The sequence below is a fragment of the Danio rerio genome, chromosome 13 (genome assembly GCF_052040795.2).
Source record: "Danio rerio strain M-AB ecotype USA chromosome 13, GRCz13ab, whole genome shotgun sequence".
Lineage (NCBI taxonomy): Eukaryota > Metazoa > Chordata > Actinopteri > Cypriniformes > Danionidae > Danio > Danio rerio.
In genome coordinates this window covers 45,736,344-45,758,676 of record NC_141033.1, presented here as the reverse complement: position 1 = coordinate 45,758,676, position 22,333 = coordinate 45,736,344, and the positions used below count along the sequence as shown (strand labels likewise).

The following is a 22,333-nucleotide window of genomic DNA, read 5'->3' as shown; positions in this document are numbered from 1 at the left end:
GAGCTGAAACCTCACAGACACATTCTGGGGATACCAGAGACTTAAAATAATCCACTTGTTAAGCATTGCATATTAAATACTGTTTCGAAGCTTTTATTCATCTAAATTAGGAAAGTAGCTATTGATGACCACTTCTTAGCCATATCACACAGTATAGACAGTTTTCTTGACAAAATCAATCAGTACTGTATAATCTCTAATATTTAAATGCTGACATAAGGCATGGATGTTAACATTAATATCATAGTATTTAAGAGTATTTCGTAGTGCACATTGAACATTTACTAATACCATTTGTTGAGCCTTCCTGTATAATCTAATAAGCTCAGAAACTGTGGTGCGTAACATCAGACTATAAAAGTGAATAGGAGCCCTTTAAAGGGATAGTTCACCCAAAAAACGTTATTCTGTAAATTTACTCACCCTTCACTTGTTCTAAACCTATTTGAGTTTCTTTCTTCCTTTGTTTTTTACCAGAAGAAAGAAACTAAAATTTCTTTAAAGGACCTATGTTTGTTTTCAAGCACTTTCAAGAAGCGTGGGAACCCTGAGAATAAATGATGAGTTAATTTTTGGATGAACTATGCCTTTAAAATCACCACATTCTCAAAACAGATTGTTCTTTTGTGCAATATTGTGTTCGCTTACCGTGACACTGTCAATCTTAAAGAGCGCGAGGGCAGCAGGCGAGGTGTCGGGGTCAAATCGGTACGACAGCTGGTTCAGGTTATCAGCGGATTGCGCCTTCACCTGCACCACCTCTGTTCCTGTAGCGATGTTCTCTCTCAGTGAAACTTCATATCCAGCTGAAAGAAAGGCCACCGCTTCGTCCAGTTCATTGAGTAACGTGACGTACACGGTGCAGTAGCTGCGGTGGAATGGCGGTGACTGATCTGTGGCTGAGACGTTCATTAAATAACTCGTCTTGGTCTCGTAGTCCAAATAGTCCACCGTGGTTAGCAGACCAGTACTCACGTCCACCTCAAATTTACGATCAGAGCCAGAGACCAGAGAATAGGCCACAGCGCCCCCATCCCCTGAACAGAGGAAAACAGGAAAGGCTTGGGTCATCATACGGGACATAATTTGGACATTTTTAGAATTTAAAGGTCTTGTGAAATTAAAATAAAGTTTTTTAGATGTTAGTATCGGTATGTTAGCCTTAAGGACATCTATAAGCTAGTGTGTTCCAAAACAGTGACAAAAGTCACATTTAGAAGATACAAAGGTGAAAATATGTATTGAAAACGTCACCATTTTTCTCAGAAAACACATTTCAAAGGATGTTGATAGCAACAAAAAAAAAATACATATGCGAAGAAAACAATATTGATTAGTTTGGAAATTAAGTTGTGTTATAAAAGGAAATGACGCATGGAAAAAAGTATTGAAGACATGAAGAAACGGAGGTGTAGAAAGGTAGCAAAAGCCCAGACAAGAGCCGAAATCTCTCAGTAGTTCTTCAGCAACCCTCTGCCCTTCGTCATTGTAAATAAATATTAGCTGCTTCGATCCAACATCTAAATAAGCAAGATGATGAAGATAAAACCAGGGTGGACATGTCAGCAAAACAATAAACCAAAACACAGCCAAGAAAACTCTTAAATGATTTCAGAGAAAGAAAATCAAGCTGTAGAATGGCCCAGCCAATCACCTGACCGGAATCTAATATAAAATACAAAATAAAACTCAAATTTGATAGATGAGACTCACAGAACATCAAGATTTTTACACTCTGTTGAAGTCTGTGAAAAACTCACACCTAAGCAATGCATGTGACTTCAGTTTCTCATCAAATCTTGACCAATCAAAAGCTCTCTAGTATCTGACATGCCTCGCCCACTTCAAGATGTTCTTATTTGGTTTTCATTAGATGCGCTCAACAACTCTCACTGGCTAAACAGAGCTAAACAGACAGTAATGTAGAAGTAGGCAGTGATTGTTCTCTGTGGAGGCGGAGATTAGCCACTCTATTACATAATAAAGACACACATTAATTGACCAGTTATTCAGGCAGATTGGCTTCAATAAAAGCTATTATTAGACTTACAAAAACAAGCATTGAATTTTGAAACTTCCAGGATGTTTTTTATAATTGAACAACCGCTAAAATTTTGATCTCCTACTTCATAACCATTTTAAACTGATCAATATTGACAATGACATCTGTTTTGAATGTTTATAGGGAGATTTTTTCTTTAGCAGTGACATAGCATAGGTGACCCTGGAGAACAAAAACCAGTCTTATGCTGCACAAGTACATGTTCGACAATTGTCAAAAAAAAAAAAAAAAAAAGACATTGTATGCGTCACAATTCTTCTTTTGTGCCAAAAATAATTCCTATTTATATTTCATAAACTATTTAGAAACTCATATAAAAACATTATTTATTATACATTAGCACTGCTAACTTGATTTCCTCAGTATTTAGACTATTCTGAAACCTCTGATTCCAGATTTTCATAATTAAATCTAGTCGTATCGCGACCGAATATCCTATACTAACATAGAATGCATCAATGGAAGGCTTATTAAATGACTCTTATGACTGGTTTTGTGTTCCAGGGTTACACTATAGTAGGAGTCAGTAGTGTAGCCAGCTATTTTCTCAAGAGCAGCGGTTCTTCATTTTTCAGCATTATCTACAGGACTGAACCCCAGCACATTGCACTTTAATCTGAGGTCTGCAAAGTTGCAAACTGAAGGACGCCTGTCCTGCTGACAACACGATGGACATTCTTTAAGAGGAAGGGAAAAAGGGAAGCAGAAGTGCAACAGAAATGTTATGATATTGTTTGGCATTAACAATCAATGGAAAAATACAATGCATCTTGTATGGCACACAAACTTAGTTACGGCTTTTAAAATAGGTCAAAATAAATGAGGAGTGTTATGAAAACACACTAGTTGCTATCATGGGTGTCAGTATCATTTCTTTGTTAAAGACAAACTGCCAGGTCTACTCACTTACAGAACATTCATGGAGGTCAAGGTGATTGCTAAAATGCATGTACAGTGTGATTATCAAGTTGTGTACCAGTGTCGGGGTCTGTAGCTCGGACCACTACCACAGATGTGCCAATCCCAGCAGTCTCTCGAAGCCCCAGACGGTTGTACTGTGACTGAGTGAAGACTGGAAACTCGTCATTCACATCCTCCACATACACAATCACCTGCAGTCACAAACTCACAATCACAAACTGAACAGACAAAAACTGCTACACACACATCACATTCAAATACTTTTATTCTCCCAAGAAAAAGGATAAAAGATAGAATAAATAGATATGTGAAACATTTAAAAATTTTATTGTCATCCACATTGCGAAAAAATGAATGTGTATTGAAAGTCAAAATGCATTTATTTCACGTTGTGAAGAAGATTTTTATTCTGTCACTGTGAAGTATTTTCTAAGTGTAAAGCAGTTAATTTTCTTTTCTCAAAAAGTAAGGAGTGTTTGCAGCAAACATGCCAGCCTGTGGTAAAGTCAAACTGCATTCATTGCATGTTGAAGCCTACTAGAATGCATTTAAATGTACGCTCACCAGCCACTTTATTAGATACACCTTACTAGTACCGGGTTGGACCCCCTTTTGCCTTCAGAACTGCCTTAATCCTTCATGGCATTGATTTAACAAGGTAGTTGAAATATTCCTAAAAGATTTTGGTCCATATTGACATAATAGCATCACACAGTTGATGCAGATTGGTCGGTTGCACATCCATGATCTGAATCTCCCATCCTATCACATCCCAAAGGTCCTCTATAGGATTGAGATCTGGTGACTGTGGAGGCCATTTGAGTACAGTGAACTCATTGTCATGTTCAAGAAACCAGTCTGAGATGATTCACACTTTGACATGATGTGTTTTCCTGCTGGAAGTAGCCATCAGAAGATGGGTACACTGTGGTCATAAAAGGATGGACATGGTCAGCAACAATACTCAGGTAGACTGTGGCATTGACACAATGCTCAATTGGTACTATTGGGCCCAAAGTGTGGCAAGAAAATATCCCCCACACCATTACACCACCATCACCATCACCAGCCTGAAGCATTGATAGGCAGGATGGATCCATGCTTTCATGTTGTTGATGCCAAATTCTGACCCTGAACCCCAGTTTAATGAGTGGTTATTAGATAATGAGTGGCCGCTCACTGGATATTTTCTTTTTTTTTCAGACTATTCTCTGTAAACCCTTGAGATGGTTGTGCGTGAAAATTCCAGTAGAACTTCCCCATTCTGATGCTCAGTTTGAACTACAGCAGATCATCTTGACCATGTATACATGCCTAAATGCATTGAGTTGCTGCCATGTCATTGGCTGATTAGAAATTTGCATTAACAAGCAGTTGGACAAGTGTACCTAATAAAGTGGCCAGTGAGTGTATACTATAATTTTATAGTATACATTAAGTTCTAGGGCTGCATGATATTGGAAAAATCTGACATAGCGATTTGTTTTGCCACAATATATATATATATATATATATATATATATATATATATATATATATATATATATATATATGAACATAAATCTTCTAGGTGATTTGAATCAAGTCTTTATGTATGCAGAGCATCTGCATGAATTATAATAAATTACATGCAAAAATAAATAAATAAACAGTGCTTTATGGTCTTCTCAGGAGTCTAGCAGTATTCAAGTACAGAAATTCAACGATCAGATGTAAAATAACATGGCCATTGTTCAAATAATAAAAAATAAATAATCTAAACTTGCAATGTGATTATTGCAGAAACGCAAATTGTGATATCGACGCTCAAACTACATATTGTTCAGCATTAGGCTGCAAAAAAAATATACCTGTACAGTATGCTTTTACTCCTTAAGTTTATATGAGATATAGTCAAGTAATACAGCAATCAAGAGTTCTGTTTTTTCAAATATCAGTATGTGAATGTGATCACAAATGTGATACTGATTCACCAACATTAAGTTTTTTGACTAAAGAAAATCATTCCAAACAAAGTCAGAGCAGAATATTTGTGCATCTTATTGCAAAACTGTGGTGTTTGTTTCTAAATGAACCTGAGTGAGCCAATGAATTACTCAGACAGGTACATGGCTTTGGCAGCTCAAACAAGCCAAAGTACACACATAAAACACTTAAAAATACTGCTTAATCTCTGTTATCAGACAACTCACAAATACTAAGACCACTGAAGGGCAACTATAATGCAAATCAGCTTTTGTAAACTGTTAGGACAGAACTGTCTGTGTTTATAGTGCGTCCACTGTCATAATGGAGTTATAGAAACACAAAAAGTCTCTTTTATACACACACACACACACACACACACACACACACACACACACACACACACACACACACACACACACACACACACACACACACACACACACACACACACACACACACACACACACACACACACACACACACACACACACACACACACACACATATATATATATAAAATGTGTTAACAAACAGTTTCCATATTTTGTGATTCACAAGTGTTTTCCGTTAATTTACGGTTGTGAACTGCATTATAGGAGCTTGATCTCTGCTGAAAATTCAACTCTACAGTTTAACAAAGTGACTTTTAGTGACATTTTAGTTGCATGAAATAATATAATGTATAAGAAATAATATGTAGAAAAAAGTCTGTAAAATAACAGAAAATGTTCTGGCAGTTTATTACAAGGATTTTGTAGTGCAATATACAACACCAACCCAGACAATATATCACTATAAACAATTAAAAATGTTAATAAAAGTCACTTTTCAAGGTTAAACGTTGTTGCAAGAAAGATAAAGGTCCCATAATGCAATTTAAAAGCATAAACAAGAGGAAAAATGATCACAAAATCCAAAAATATGCTAATTTCTGTATTTTTTTTGTGTAGTTTTGAAATGCAATAATTATTAAATAACTATGCAGGCGTTGTTTTGGCAACCTTCATCTTACACTCCCTTCTAACAGTCAATGCATACTTTTTTAAACTCAATCCCTACTATACACTTTCCATGTGTGAAGGAAATGTGCCACAGCAACAGTAAGATATAAATATACAGTTGTAAAGAGTCATTTAAAGGAACTTTAGTGTAATCTTCTAAATAAGTAGCTTTAAGCAGTTTTGTGAGGTGTATAATTTTGTCGCACACACCCTGACAGTGCTGCGCATGCTGCCCAGGTCACTGTTATAGGCCTCCACCTCCAGCACATTAGAGCTGCGCGTCTCTCTGTCCAGAGCCACGCTTCCTCTGCTGATGAGTCCAGACAGACTGTCCATGCTAAACTGACCATTGTTGCCTATAGATATAACAGATTACACACACACATAAAAGCCAAAGCGTGAATAAGACGGTCAAATTTCAAAAGAACAAATCATTTAAAATAATTATATGAAAATGTTGTACAGTCAAAGTCAGAATTAGCCCTCCTCTTAAATTCAAATTCAATAATTTAATTAAGGTATTTAATAATTTAATAATTAAGTTTATAATATAAGTCAATAATATTTTACTAGATATTTTTCAAGATGCTAGTATTCAGCTTAATTAGGTTAACTAGGCAAATTAGGGTAATTAGGCAGGTCACTGTACACTGTAAAAAGCAGTAGCTTTACTCACTAATAAAATTAAGTGCAGTTAACTTTTTATGAATAAGTTTGTTTACCTTACAATATTTAAACAAGTAATCCCAATTTGTTAGCACATTAAACTGTAATCCTGACTTACAATAATATGCATTCACAACTTTTGAGTAGCCATGTGTCAAAAGCCTGTTAATGATAGAGGATGGTGAACCGAGACAACAGTTGTCGCAGTGGGTAGCCTCACAAAGCCTCACATAGTATTGTTCATAATTAGGTCATGACAGTAAATATAATACCTAATGAAACCTTTTAAAGTATGAGTCAAAATTAAAATAAAACATGACATTGTATCAGGCAGGAAACATTAAAAAAAAGTTACCAGAAAGAATTCGATACAGAACTTTTCCATTCTCGCCCTGATCTGCATCTGTGGCCTGGACCTGCAGACGGACACAAACAAACATTATCACTTCGCACGCACGTACTGTTAAATAACGTGAGTGAAAGTGACACCTAACACACTTCGTACCCACATAGACCTAAACATCTCACAACAAGAAATAGTACACTCAAGCACACGGCATATTCTACAATTGATTTTTTCCTACACAGTTTCAGATCATCAGGCATCTAGTTTTTGTAAAACTGGTTATGTAAAAAGCCAGAATTGTGGGGTCGTTCGGAAGACCCACCCCTCACTGACAAAGGTCCAGTTTTGACCCATACATAAGCTCATTTGTCCTATTTTGACTAATATACCATAATAAATTGTGAAAATAATCCATTGAAGAAGGATTTAACATCAAGCAGAGTCCTTTGTTGGCTGTGGCTTCAGCGTGACTGAGGCAAGTTGAAGTGCCGACTGGTTTGATATTTAAATGAATGACATTTAATGACAAAAGGCTTCTTTTTGCACTCAACATTACACTGCATGCTTTTTTAAATTAGCCTACATTAGTAACAGTTAATTTTGTTATGGTATGAACTTCAATCCTAGGAAAGGCAAATATAAATAAATACATTAAGACCTTTGTAACAAAATCCAAGAGTTTGTAAACCAAATTCAAGGCTACTAAGGCCTTAATGTAAGATTATCAAATTTAAGACTTTTGCAATGCTTTTAAGGTACTCTGGCTTGTTTATAATGTGATTAAACACACTGCAAGCACATTTCTAGCATGCTTTAACCCACATCAAGCAAACACAAAATGCTATAAGCCGACTGGTACTGTGGCTGTTTACCACAGCTTTGAAGATCGTGAAAGTAACTGATCAGCAATTGATCCTCAATCTTTTTATGCACATAAAAAGATCATATTAAGCATTTAAATCATTTCACACACACTGAACACAGCCCTATATTAGTCAGATTGTGCTGGCAGTGAGGAGGACAGCCCCTCATTCAGACTCATTAGCTTTATAAAGAGATGTGGAGAGCAGAAGAAAAGATGAGGAGGAGGAGGGAGAAAGGAGTTTGTGAGGGGGTCTGTTGGAGAAAGATGAATAGAGCACACAGACTGGACCATACCATCACATGGGGGGGTTAAAACTTCAGCCTATGAGTTTGCCTCACAATGAGTTTTGTAGCTCATGAAACACGCGTCATGGTCTGCTGAACGCAAATCATACAAAAAAAATACAGAGAAACTGAGAGGCTCTGAACGGATAATATACATTCTGATCCCCATCTTCCAGCATCTCATCTCCAACACTTCTTGGTAACAACGTGATTTGAAACAAGGGGAATTTTGAAGGAGCTACAAACTGCACCCAACGCTGAAGGTACACTGTAAAAAATTTTCAGGTTTTCACAACAAGTTACTGTAATTTTTCACAGTAAATTACATTAGTATCCCTTCACAGTATTTAACTGAAAAATTCACAGTAATATGTTGTATTCATAATTTTATTGTGAAATTACAGCAGGTAGCGTGATTACAGCAAATTACTGTGAAAAGGGCTATATCTTTTGCATGTTAGTTATAGAAATTCAAACCTTTTTTAATTCAACGTAGAAATTAATACAAATGAACTTTTAACAGATAATAACAGAATGTTATAGCCCCCAAAACGATTTGGTTACCAACATCTTTTTGGTTGTACTGCACCTTTATTTAATTTTATACAGTTAACATAGAATAGGAAATAATATTTAATGAACAACTGTGTGCTTAGCCAAAACACAATAAACTGGAATAAAAAGTAATTAATTAATGAACCAAAGACTGTTAAACAGCCAACAATTATTTCAATGTCAGGGTAAATGTCTGCTTTAGACGGTTTCATGAGTATTGGGCACCTGTCATCGCCTGGAGGTCACTAATCTTTCATTTAGAATTAAATATATATATATATAATTTTTTTTTTTTATCTATATAAATAAACCACAGATTAGAGTTTTAAACAACTACATTCTAGCATGAAAAACAGTTAAAACTTCATTTTCGGACGCATATAGAGCCATCGAAGACGGGGCAATTGTCCCAATAATGTCTAGCCTGAAGACAGGCGCCTCTCGGCGGATACATGAGTAATGAGCGCCGTTACCGCCTGGAGGTCATAGATCTCCGCTACCGGCAAAACACACTTAAAATTACACACAATCTTTACTAACAGTCCACAGATTTGAGTTTTGAAGAACTACATTCTCGCATGAAAAAGTGTTAAAACTTTATTTCATTACATATTACAAGCAATATTTATAATATTATGTGCCTTCTCATCCACCATTACAGCTTGATGCAGCTTGGTGCAAAATGAATCCTGGGAGGAAAAAATAATACTTCTCAATACACTCCAAACGAACTTTATTCTTATTGTTAAAATCAGAGATATGTAATATTTTGAATGGCGAAGAAAATAATTAACTTTATATTTCAATCAATATATTACTTTTGCACTGCTTCGGTTCAGGACTCGTGTGAAATTGAATCAGATTCAGATATTTTATCAGACGTGTTCATGAGCTCATAGTCATCAACAAGCAATTCGTGTACAAGCAGTACACGAACCAAGCAATATGATGAAATATTAATGAATTATATGTTTGCGTCTTACAATATTATACAAAACGGAATCGTTTTCAGGCGAATTCGACTCTTTACTGTTCACTTAAAGGAGCCGAATTCGACTCTTTACAGTTCACTTAAAGGAGCCGATTCATTTAACAGAACTGACTGGACTCGACCGCAAACAAGCGCCATCACCACAGACAACGCCTGCCTCGTCTCTTCGCCCAACGGATTCATCCTCGGTAAGTGTTAAAATACGACTTTTGTCCGTTAAATGATTGTTGTATATGTATTTCTGTATAGTGCATGTCATTTAACAGGAATTTACCGAGTACTTCAGTTGTACTCGCACGTACAGGGTTTAAGCGCGCCTTTTTTTTAAAACAAGAAATTAACGACGCCATATGGTGATTGTAGTGTTTTCTGAGGTATTAGCATAACGTTAACGTTAGTTCCTGAAATAAGAAAAGGAATTTTCTTTAATTAACTTCTTGTTAACTGCATTTTCTGTTTCAGTACAAGACTGAAGTAAAGGTGAAACGACTAAAGTTAAGGTAAGCTCTGGCCTTCACTTAAGTTAACGTTACGGTTAGTCACCATCATGTACGTTAATTTTGTTCACTGTAACGTTAACGTTAAGTTATTTAAATAAACTAAACTCATTATGAAACAAGTCTTAACTGTTTTATTAAATGAGGCTTATAATACAATTCAGTTGTATTCTTTTAAACTAACACTAACACAGTACATATTGTATATTTCTCACTGGTGTTAATGCAGTGCTAACATTTACTAATGAGAACTAATTGTATATTGTCACTAACTGTAGATTTTTTTTTTGGTGTTCAGGTGTACCTGAAAATAGCTGAAGTGTGAGGTGAGTGTAAATTCTGAGCACACAAATATAACCTAAATTCATTATCACAATCTAAACCTATATATATATATATATATATATATATATATATATATATATATATATATATATATATATATATATATATATAGAGTATGTGTGTGCGTGTGTTAGGTTGAGTCTTATTCTACTCTTATTATATTCATATTTTTTTGCAGCCACAGCCATTGATGTTGAAACACTGATGCTACCAATCACCCCTCTCTTGATTATTAAAGGTAATGTTGATGCCTTTCTCATTTTTATTTGATTTTTAAATGTCAAGTTTTTCACAAATTTGTTGTGAGCAGTTTCTTGTACAAACTCTTTTTCTTCTTCCAGAAGTTCCACCAGTACCTCCAGTAGTAGTAAATATTAGACAAAGATTTTTTTAAACTATAGTTTTTATTTTTATTAGCAATTTTACTGGGCATGTGTGTTTGTTTGCTTGGTTTTTAATAGGCAGAGCATGAAATGTCAACTTTCTTTCTACAAAAAAAATTAATTATTCACAAACACCTCTAATTTAGTCCTTCTTTCCCCCTTTTAGTCTCATTCCTTGGACTCGGAGGGTCGAGTGGTCATGGGACCTCACCTGGATTTCACAACTGACTTTGGATCTGGTCTGAAACTGAAGTATGCTGAAGATGCCTTTTGCACTCTGGAATTTAAGGTAATGTCAACAATAAATATTGTAACTGAGGGCTTGTTTTGGGGGGGTTAAACAAGGAATGTATAGGAGCACAAGTCATGACTTCCCTTGTCCCCTTGTTATAAAGGGCCGTGTTGCAGACACAATTTGTTTGTCTGTGCTGGAGACCAGAGGGGAAGCTGTCTTTAAAAGGATGGAGTTCTTATACCATATGTGAAGTTACCTATTCAGGTGAGTGGATTACATGCAAGTCATTGCAAATGCATAAATAGTGGGAAATTTTTACTGGGCAGCACAAATTAAGTGAAACTCAAAAAACGTTGAAAAATATTTGGAATATTTGCAAAAAACTTGATTGAAATGAATACAACTCAAGTGGTGTATCACTTCAATCAAGTTTTTTTGCAAAATTTTCCTAATATTTAAATTATGAAAAATTAGCTTGATGCAAGAAACATCCTGCTAGTATTCAAGAGCAAGTACTGTGATGCATGTGTTAACTTTGCAATAAGTGTGAACCCAGCATTAGATTATAGTCTGTAAACAGAAGGTGTAAATCAAATCAACTGTTTTAAAATGCTCTGCCTAGGTCATTAAAACCACTATTTGTTGTTGGACTGTTCTTGATTGTGTGTTTGTGATGGAAATGTTTTTCAGATGTTTTTGTTTAAATGATTGCAGTTTGACTGAGCTACAGTATTGTCAGCATGTTCAAACTGAGCTACAGTAATTTTGCTCTGTAGTGCAGCAGTAGTGTCCCAGTAGTGTTGTATGAAGCTAACTGTTTGTCTGCCCTTTTGCTTATAGGTGCTTTTTGGGCACCAGTTTGGAGATGGAAGACAGACGAAGTCAAAGAAGCAGAGAAGACACATCAACCAGCAAGTGTGTAAAATTATCAGGAAAATGATTGACCTTGAACAGACGACTGCCTAATTTAGCAAGAAGTTTTGTCTCTCTCTCTCTCGTGTGTGTGTGTGTGTGTGTGTGTGTGTGTGTGTGTATATATATATATATATATATATATATATATATATATATATATATATATAATGAGAGAGAGCGCACTCTGAAGCACTGCTTTTTATATGTATGCTACATATGATGTCAGATTTTTTTGTTCTTATGTTCTTATAGTATTTTTTGAGGCTTCACCTTCACCTTTTGAAAGTTTTCTGAAATGTTTACACAGATGTCATTAAGCTGTTAAATAAATCTGTAAAATGTATGTGTGTTTGTTTTTATTTTGATTTTAGAGTCTTTTCAGATCACCCAAAAATGAAGATTCTGTCGTCATTTACGCATCCTCAGGAATATTTGATTTTTTTATTCCTGTGTTTAACAAAAAAAATCATTTTTAACAGAGCTGGAACAACCTGAGGGTAAGTAAATCAAGATAGAATTTTCATTTTTGTGTGACCTAAAATTGCTTTGAAATTTTACAGCACCAAACTGTTAAATTACAGTAATCCGGGATATAACTGTAACTTTGCAGTTAAATCAGGTATTTAAACTGCAACCTACTGCTAAATCACAGTAATCGTTTTGCAAATTCACAGTAAAATATAGTTAATTCTACAAGATAATACTGTGAAATTACAGCAACGGACTTTATTATCTACTGTAAAGTTACAATATATGGTTGTAATTTCACAATAATTTAATGTGACAAAACCACAGTAAATTACTGTGAACTACCTCACAATAATTTACTGTGAATTTACATACAGTAATTTACTGTGAAAGTAATGCAATTATTAGCCAGTAATTTACTGTGAATTTAAGGTCAAATTTTTTACAGTGTAAAGTTGAACCACAAAGAAATAGCTGGATAATAAATGTTAAAAACACTGGGATGTGATGTGTTTTGGATGCTGGTGTCATTACAAGGGATTTTACTTTTTCATTTGCTGGGAAACAGCACCAAACCTGAGCTAGCCAGCATAAACCAGCATGGACTTCCATTTAGCACAGCCCAAACCATTTTTATATTGTCCGTGGTCAAAACAATGTCAATCAAGTAGTACTTGACAACATAACTTTTCAAAACTGGCAATATGAAAGCATTCTGGAGCAGCATATTTTAAATGTTATCGGAAAAATATGTGACACTGAAAAGTGGAGCAATGATGCTTAAAATTCAGCTTTGCCATCATGTTATTAGATACACAAATACAAAAATATATATGTATATATTAAAATTATAGTTTTTAAATTTTATTTTTACTAACAATTGCATTCTTAATGAGCATTAGAAAATTTTATAAATTGTGCTGACCCCAAGCATTTGAATAAATGAAACTAACTTTAAAGAGCACCTGTTTTACCTTTTACAAGATGTACGATAAACTTTTTTTGTCACCAGAATGTGTCTGTAAAGTTTTAGCTCAAAATACCCATAATATAATTTATTATAGCCTTCAGAATCTGCACATTTTAGTGTCTGAGTACAGTGTAGCTGTTTTTGTAGCCTCTATCTTTAAATGCAAATGAGCTGCTTCTCCCCGCCCACCGCTCCCATGTGTGTGTCTGCTTCTTATGTATTATGTCAGATAAACAGACATCAGTGATAGAGACAGACACGGATGAAGCTGAAATACAGCTCATTAATCAAAAAATATGAACGTGGTCAATGCTGTGATAACACTTAGTAGCAATCAGTTTGATAGATCATGTTAAATAAATGCTAGTGATGTGTATCTATACACCCACATGGCAAAATATCTCTGGCCCAGCTCTGGCCCACACAATCAGCTTTTGCTTGGCCCACATACTGGAGAGAATTACGGTACATGCAGTGCCTAGTTTGTGAATTGCGAGGTCCCGGAACAGATCAGGGTAACAGATCTGGCATGTATCGTTGGATGAAAGATGAAAGTGAAGAGCGGAGGGGTGTCGCGGACGAAAGTGAAGAGGGTTGGGTAGTCACGGAAGAAACTGAAAGTGAACAGCTGACAGGGGAGGAGGACGGTTGAGGAGGGGGACCAAGTCTGTCTTCCAGACAAGGGCCAAACATGGACCATATCTAGGCCAAGTCTCAGCCAAGTTAATAACCCATAACTGAGACTGAACTGGGCCTGATATGTTGTTGTGTCACTGCAATTGAACTGATAAACCCATGAACCATTGCGCTTTAGGTGGGCTATGGGCGTGTTTTTTCTCAAAGCGACCTGATTGGTAGAATTTTTTTCTTTATTTGAAAATAATAAAAATGTGTTTTAAATGTGGGTCAAGATAGACCAAACGTATGTGGCCCACATATAAATTAACATCTGGGCCAAACACTACATTTTACATCAGGCCCTAGTTTTGTCCGCCTTAAAGACAGAGCCACCTCTGCCAAACCAGGGCCATGTTTGGCCCACATATTGTATGCAGTGCCAGATGAATACCTGCTGTGGCATTTTTATGCCTAATCTGGGCCAGAAATCTTTGCTACCTGGGTAAATTGACTTGATTTTTTGATCCAGAAAAATAACATTAATTTACATTCTAATGCACAATATAGGAGTAAAAAAAATCAAAGCTGTATTACACTTTTATCATGCGGAAGCTTGAAAAGCCCTTTTCATCGTTGACCCACAAAAAAAATAACCAAATACACCTAGTGTACCAAATAGAATGAGCAACAAAAGATTGCCTGCTTGAGCAACGCATAAATATGATGATGTGTGCATAAATGCATTTAGCAGATCCGCGGTAACTAATGAAGTGTTTCACTAACAATAGTTCTCGTCTGAGTGGCCTTTTCATCCTGTTTGTGGCATTTAAGATGAAGAATAATTTCATGTCTCAGTGTGTTTTCAGCAAAGCGATAAGTCACACACGGTGTGCTCAGAATTTAACATGCTGGCCTTTAGAAGCAGAGAAGCAGAGTAATTGGTGACTCGCCTGCTAGACTGTGTGTGTTTCAGGAACTGTAGATTGAGAGTTATTTTAACAGACTCAATTTAGCTAGCAAAAAGAAAACCAACCAGCCACATTCATCATCTGACTGCTCACTTACACTGAAAAATGCACATCCACATAATTCCTTTATGTTTTTGTCCCAACACAAATCGATTAAGTTAACTTAATAGTTTTTACAAATTTTAGTGGATTGAATATAAAACAATAAGTTTTCCCCAAAAAATCTGTGTTGTTTCAACTCATTAAAAATAAGTAGTTTATTTTTTTCAGTGTAGTGAGTATTTTTACATTCAACAATATTTTAATGTCAAATGCTGTTTCTGATTTATTTAAAGAAGCAATGTTGGCCAGAAATGTATTCTACTACACGAATACACAAACAGATGTGAAAGCTTAGCAAATGCATTTACCCTACCTGTTTGTATTTACAGTATTTAACCTTACTTTCCAGTAAGAGTTCTACAGTTCTGTGATCAAATAAATCAAACTGCATGTTGATTCAGACTTTGCACACTCAGCAAAAAAGTAAAAATCACATCCTAAAGCAATCTTTTTCCCATAAACATATTCCAAAAATTAAAGGGATAGTTCACCTAAAAATAACAAATTGGTCATCATTCTGACCCTCATTTGTTCTGTTATTCATTTATTGTTGAAAACTGCTATCCACTGACTTTCATAGTATATTTCCCTTCCATGGATGCCAGTGGTAACCCATTTTCAACATGCTTCAAAATAACTCCTTTTGAGCTCAACAGAACAAAAGAAACTCATAAACGTAGCCAAATAATATATGAATGGCGACCAAATTATATATACTTTTTCCCTTTTTGGAAGAACTATTCAATTAATAGTGATAATAATTCCTTACATTTATATAACACTTTTCTGGACACTCAAAGCGCTTTACACATTGGGGGGGAATCTTCTCATTCACCACCAGGGTGCAGCATCCACTTGAATGATGCGATGGCAGCCATATTGCGCCAGACCACACACCACACAGCTGATTGGTGGAGAGGAGAGTGATGAAGCCAATTATAATATGGGAATGGTTATGAGGCCATGATGGACAAAGGCTAGTGGGCAAATTTGGTTAGAATGCCGGGGTTGAAGCCCTACTCTTTTTCAAAGGACATCCTGGGATTTTTAGTGACCACAAAGAGTCAGGACCTCGGTTTTAACATCTCATCAGAAAGACAGCGCTTACTGAGCAGTATAGAGTAGAATCAATATACTGGCGCATTAGGACCTACACAGACCACAGGTTGAGCGCCCCCTGCTGGTCTCACTAACATCACTACCGGCAGCAACTTAGCTTTCCCATGTGGTCTGCCATCTGTACTGATCAGGTGCAGCCCTGCTTAGCTTCAGTGGGCGACCATGTGCCATCAGCTACAGTAGCTGCCAGCATTTAATCAACTATGCATGTTATGAGATTGTTTTCAGAGAATTAATCTTTAGTATAGATGCTTTTTTTGTTCTACATTTATCTGTCAGTGCATAATAAGAAAAAAGCACAAATATTAAAGATATTCTGGCAACACTTTACAACAAGACTGTATTAGTTAATGTTAGTTAATGCTAACATGATAAACAACAAACAACACATTTATTACAAGATTTGTTCATGTTAATTTTTGAAAACAGGGCCGGGTTAACGTAAGGGCTAGATGGGGCTGAAACCGCAGGGCCCACAGAAGAAGGGGCCCTTGATTGGCTGAAGAATTAATTTGCGACATGACGGCGTAAAACGCCTCTAATGTAAGTATTCCTTTCGATTCGCTGCTGTTCAAAAACAGTGACGCTGGTGCTAAACTCTGGGTCAGAGTGGCTGTAGCCCAATCAGAATATTGAATAGCCCTGTTTTAGTCACCCATAATGGTGATCAGAATACCCAATTTTCTCATGTTCCCTTTATTTCAGCACTACCCTGAGAACTGTCTACTCAAAGGCGGGCTAACCAAGCTCATCGTAAAACAAAAAGACACATGTAGTAACAGTAGTAATGTACATGTAGTAACAGAAGCTGAGATAGGTGGAATCATGCTGAATGGACTCATAACTGAAGCGCAGTCTCAGCTGCGCAGTGGTTACTGCTGGACTAAAAAAAAAAAAACGACGCGTGCCTGCATGATTTTCCATCACATAATATAACCGAGACAGTGTGCGAACAAATCAAATAGCCTACACAGACAGTTATCAAAATGTCCATCATGGAGTATGTATCTCAAGTAAATACACTCAACTGTGCTTTACAGTAAGTCTTACTGAACTAGTTTATATGTACTTTTTTATGAATGTTTACTTTGACCTTTTAAAAAATAATAAGGAGGAATGAAATTTTGGCACTGGATTTCATCAGACAATATATCTGATGCAAAAAATAAATAAAAATAAAATAAGGATGCTAGCCTTCTGTAACTCAGAAGACCACAATATTTTGGATATTTAACACATGGATTTTAAAGATATGCTATCAATAGGGAGTCATAGTCAGCTAAAGTTTGAAAGAAACTTATTAAAGGTAAACCCCTATTTAACGTATTTACTATAAAGCACTAGTTTAGGAAGTATTGCAAATGTTTTTTGTTTTTTGCTGATTTTTGATATTATGTCATTACCTAATTTTGTAGCTTTCTTACAGGTCTATATTAATAAAATAGAAAAATATATAATAATCAAATATTTTATTCTTAATCCGGCCCTGTATGAAAATACAGTTGTTCATTGTTAGTTCATGGTGGGGAATAAGTAATGTTAACAAGCATGAATTTGGATCTTAATAATGCATTAGTAAATGTTGAACTATGATTAATAGCGTCTGTACAATTATTGTTCATAATTAGTTAATGTTAGTAAATACATCAACTAATGAAACCTTAATGTAAAGTGTGACCGATACTGTCACTAAAAACAACTTTTATCCAGTGCTGTTTTGATATTTGTTGCATTTGCGTTGTACTGTAACTTTAATTGTACAGTGCATTAAAATTCACGGGTTGTACAGTAGTTTGGTCATGACAGTAAGTGACCCTTAAGAGAATAATGCTGATGCTGAGAAGTGACTGTGAAAATGAGGTTCAAACATGTGATGCATAATGAACCGGCGCAAGACATTTCCAGACACAGCCAAAGCATGATATCACGTACATTTTGTAGGGGCTTATTCATGTACTTTTTCTGACCTTAGGTTGTGTTTTTTGGTGAGTCAGAGTCTAATCTGTAATCGATATAGTGCAATAAGAATCTACTATAAGTTGACCTTACTTGACATTTCTTTAGAGAAACGTCTCCGTCATTCTAATAGTTTTGCAGAGAAGCAGTCAGAGCTGTGTGATGGTGAAGATGATACGGGGGTGTGTGTGTGTGTGTGTGTAGGTGTGCAATCACACCACCACAAACCACTGCTGTGTATCTGTAGAAGGATGTGATCAGATGAGGCTCTGGAGACATTAGGGGGTTTGGCAAGTGTTAGCAATTTAAAGGAACAGTTCAGACTTAAATGAAAGTTCTGTCATCATTTAATATTCAGCAAAAGAAACAGGGTATGTTTCATATGTTCCACTTAAAATGAAAGGAGGCAGTAATGTTATAGGCTCCGTTTTGTTATAAATATGCATACAGTAAAGATGATGGTCTAAAATATGAGCTACACAATGCCTCAATATTTTTAGAGTTAATATCAAAATGAAATTAGGCATTTCCGTTATATCATGTTTTCATTTGATTGTTAAGAAAGTGAAACAACTTGGCCAGGGTGATGTGAATGAGGTTATAAAGTACACTGCTTCCTACCCGACATGTCCTCGGGAGTTTGTTTTTCATATCAAATTTGCAAAATCTGAACTTACAAGGAGAGGATGCAAGACTAAACTTTGTGCACTTAATGTTGGGGAAAAAGCCCCAATCAGATAGTCGAATGTCTGCAGCCATCCATCTCGCATTCACTCATCTCCGTTTTCCCCCATCCACACTAACACAGAGCAGCGGTGTTTTTAAAATGAATACGGTCTCCAACGTTTTCAAAATGCTCCATTTTTGGTGCTTGAAAACTCCGGGGTAGTGTGGACGAATGGCAAAACCGTAGCAAAACGTATGCGCTTTAAAACTAAAACATTTAAACGGGGCCTTCGGGCATACTCACACTATGTACAGTTGCCTTGAACCGGGCTGAAGCACACCTGTCCCCCTTCCTATCTCCCAAGACGGTGTACAGTATATGACACACTCAAAACAATGACTTGTTGCTACTTGTACAAACTACTTATTTTAAATGAGTTATTTGGGCATAACTTAATTGTTTTATGCTAAATCTGCTTCAATTTTGAAAACAATAAATTTAACTTAATCGATTTGAGTTAGGACAAAATGAAGGAATTGTGTGGAACCCAGTATCTTTTACAGTGCATGCTGTTCAAGACGAGGGCTTTGAGCTCGAAATATTGAGTTCAGAGTAGATCATGCATGTAAGCACACTAATACTTTCTTTTAAATATTAAAGACATTTTTCTTCTAAAGCAAAACACATGCACACACACACACCTGTCAACCACATCCTTGCATGTTGCATGCATCTCTCACAAGCACACATTCACACTTCTGCACAGACTTGAACCTAGACTGCTACAAAAAAAACACCTCCATCTCCACTAGATCGCCCTCTGCACGACCCAGATTTAACTCTGTTTTTGCATCTCTACAGATTCAGGAACGACATGGAAGTTCCATTCAATCTGTCCATCTCCAATCTCTCACTTCCCAACTCCACACCGCCTCCACCTCTGGATCCTCACCATCCGCTATTGACCATCATCATCGTGGTGTGTCTCTTCATTCTATTCGGGGGTTTAGTGATCTCTCTGGCGGTGGGCTGCTGGTCTGGAGGCTCCTGGGGCGTGGATGGAGACTGTGGTCCGGTGGATGGTCTCTCGTGTGGGCAGAATCTGTCTAGCGAGCCCCAGTTGAAGCTGTGGAAGCGTTTGGGCTCTATGAGGCAATCGTTTTCCTCTGCTCCAGCATTCAGAAGGCCCGTTCAGCCATACGTGGCCCAGAGCAGGAAACAATCAGAGTCGATTCCAGTCACAGAGTCAAAAACAAATGACTCCCACACATATATTACTATACCATCTTTGCTGCTGTACGCCACTGAGATATGAGCTCTGCTGGAAAAAACTTAGTGGGCTGACTTTTGGTGCACTGTCAATATAGAGTGATCTGATGTGCACTGCATAGGCAGCAACTCCATGTGTCACAGAAAACTCGAGTCATGTTGTTAAGATTACCATGTTATTCAGTTACAATCATAAAAATGCATAACAGGCAGATTTGAAGGATTTAAACAGATTTAATTATTGTATCTATATTTTTGAGCCTGTATTTAAAAGTGTCTTAAATTGCATTTTCTTTGGCATCAAAACAATCAAAGAGTAAAACAGCTTTAGTCCACCCCCCACCCCTAAAAATGGAAACGAGTTCTGCTAAACAGGGCTTTACATTAACACCTGCCAAATGTGGGTAGATTTCAGCTCTGGCGGTTTAGACAGACACCTCCAATAGCCACTATGGCTGGTTGGAAATCTGCTACAAAGTGTATTTTTCTTAAGCATGGCCCAAAATTTGTGCAAATGTGATCTTAGAGTCAAGAAGCAGCAAGACTAACAAAAATAACTGTGTTCGCGCGAGCAAAACAGCAAAAAAAAGAAGGTAAATACCGGATGACAGGATGATCACTCGCACGCTTAAGTGATGTGATGCGTGTGACTGTTAAAAGCACACACGCTCACTTGTTTTCTTGCACAGAGCAACCATGCCTAGAGGAAGCTGGTGCAATCCTTTTGAAATAGACTATAGACTGCACAATGACCGATGATCGTTCACCCACAGACAGTCCTGCTGTTTCAAGAGCTCAAGATAAAAAATAAATAAATAAATACACATATTTTTTTGTAAGAAGCAGCAGTCACTGCTTTCATTTTAATTATTCTTTGAACAGATTATTAACAGGCCTATATTAACCATGTGCACGTGAACATCCTTTCATTATCAAACACGGGTATGTTTCACCTGCTTTCTTTCGCTAACAGTTATTTTTGTTAATTTGGTTTACTTATATTTTTTACAATAACATTGCTTTAATGGGAGATTACTCCCCGTTTATGTGTAGTTAACTGGTGATCTTGGACAATGATTCTTTTTTTAAAATGTAATGTTTTTTTTTTTGAAGAATTTATTTATTTTTTTTGTTAAAAAGTGCACCTATAAAGCTATATTTTCCTTGTTTTGACACATGAAAAAATGTGGCTAAGAAATGCTTATTTGGTGTGGTCAGAGATACATTTTTTCATAAATCCTTAATTTTGAGCCCTGAAAAGTCATGTGAAATAAAAACTGATTGCATTGCGACACAACCCATTTGCTCATGCACAGCGAGCAAGCCAATACACAATACACACAAGTTAAATGAATGAGAAGGCAAGTGGACATTGCACAATATTTAAATTAAGTCATTTTAGCATGTCAAAGTCAAATTTATGCATATAAAATATATATTCCCTAACAAGAAAAGTATGGCTAGTGAAAATAGCGAGAGGCTGTTGGAAATCTATTAGCCACAGAGGCTGGTGATCAAAAAAGTTAATGTCAAGCCCTGCTGCTAAATTTTCTTCTGAACAAAACATCATGATTAATATACAGTTTTAAGCTAATTTACAGAATAAACTCACTTAAAGTTGTTCAGTGCAATAATACACTGAAAAATAAATCTTATGTACATATTAGCATGTTTAATTAGAAAACCACTTTCCTTGGTTTTACCCATTTGTCAGAATGAGATTTATAAGCAATTAAAAAAAAAAAAAAATATATATATATATATATATATATATATATATATATATATATATATATATATATATATATATATATATATATAAATATATTAATAGCCGTTCGCAGTCATCCAGTCTCTTAACTCTTCACCCTTGTGTATTACTCCGCCCACATACAGCAACAAGCAGAGGACACTACTACAGTTTGACAAATATTGCTGCTGTTGGACAACATAATGTACTTTTGAGGCTTTTTCAGCTGAGAATGTAGTCGTTTAGACTGCCTCTATGCAGTTTATTCATAAAGACAGTTCCTATTTTAAAACATTTATAATTTTGGAGAAACAGCGCATCGGCGGGCATTAGCCTGTCTTTGAGCAAAGACGGTTGGTGATGCTGATCCACAAGATGGCGACAGAGACCGCATAATAAACCCTAAGAGAAA

General features: G+C 36.2%; 2 protein-coding genes across 3 annotated transcripts in view; one reads left to right on the top strand and one right to left on the bottom strand.

Annotated features, from left to right (window-relative positions):
* Window positions 1–22,333, bottom strand: part of cdh23 (cadherin-related 23) — a 495,141-nt gene that overhangs the window by 106,623 nt on the left and 366,185 nt on the right. For both annotated transcript variants that reach the window (XM_087277778.1, NM_214809.1), the window contains 4 exon segments: window positions 6,974–7,034; window positions 6,163–6,308; window positions 3,039–3,174; window positions 649–1,037 (listed from right to left, as the gene is read on the bottom strand). In XM_087277778.1, the coding sequence (XP_087133904.1) occupies window positions 649–1,037; window positions 3,039–3,174; window positions 6,163–6,308; window positions 6,974–7,034 (732 nt within the window).
* Window positions 8,166–21,895, top strand: LOC141377054 (uncharacterized). The gene is made up of 2 exons (XM_087279735.1): window positions 8,166–8,376; window positions 19,764–21,895. The coding sequence occupies exon 2, from the start codon at window positions 19,777–19,779 to the stop codon at window positions 20,215–20,217; it is 441 nt and encodes a 146-aa protein (XP_087135861.1). The 5' UTR covers window positions 8,166–8,376; window positions 19,764–19,776; the 3' UTR covers window positions 20,218–21,895.

Excerpts from the sequence above, each read along its gene's own strand:
- LOC141377054 (XM_087279735.1), top strand. The coding sequence starts at position 19,777 with ATGGAAGTTCCATTCAATCTGTCCATCTCCAATCTCTCACTTCCCAAC.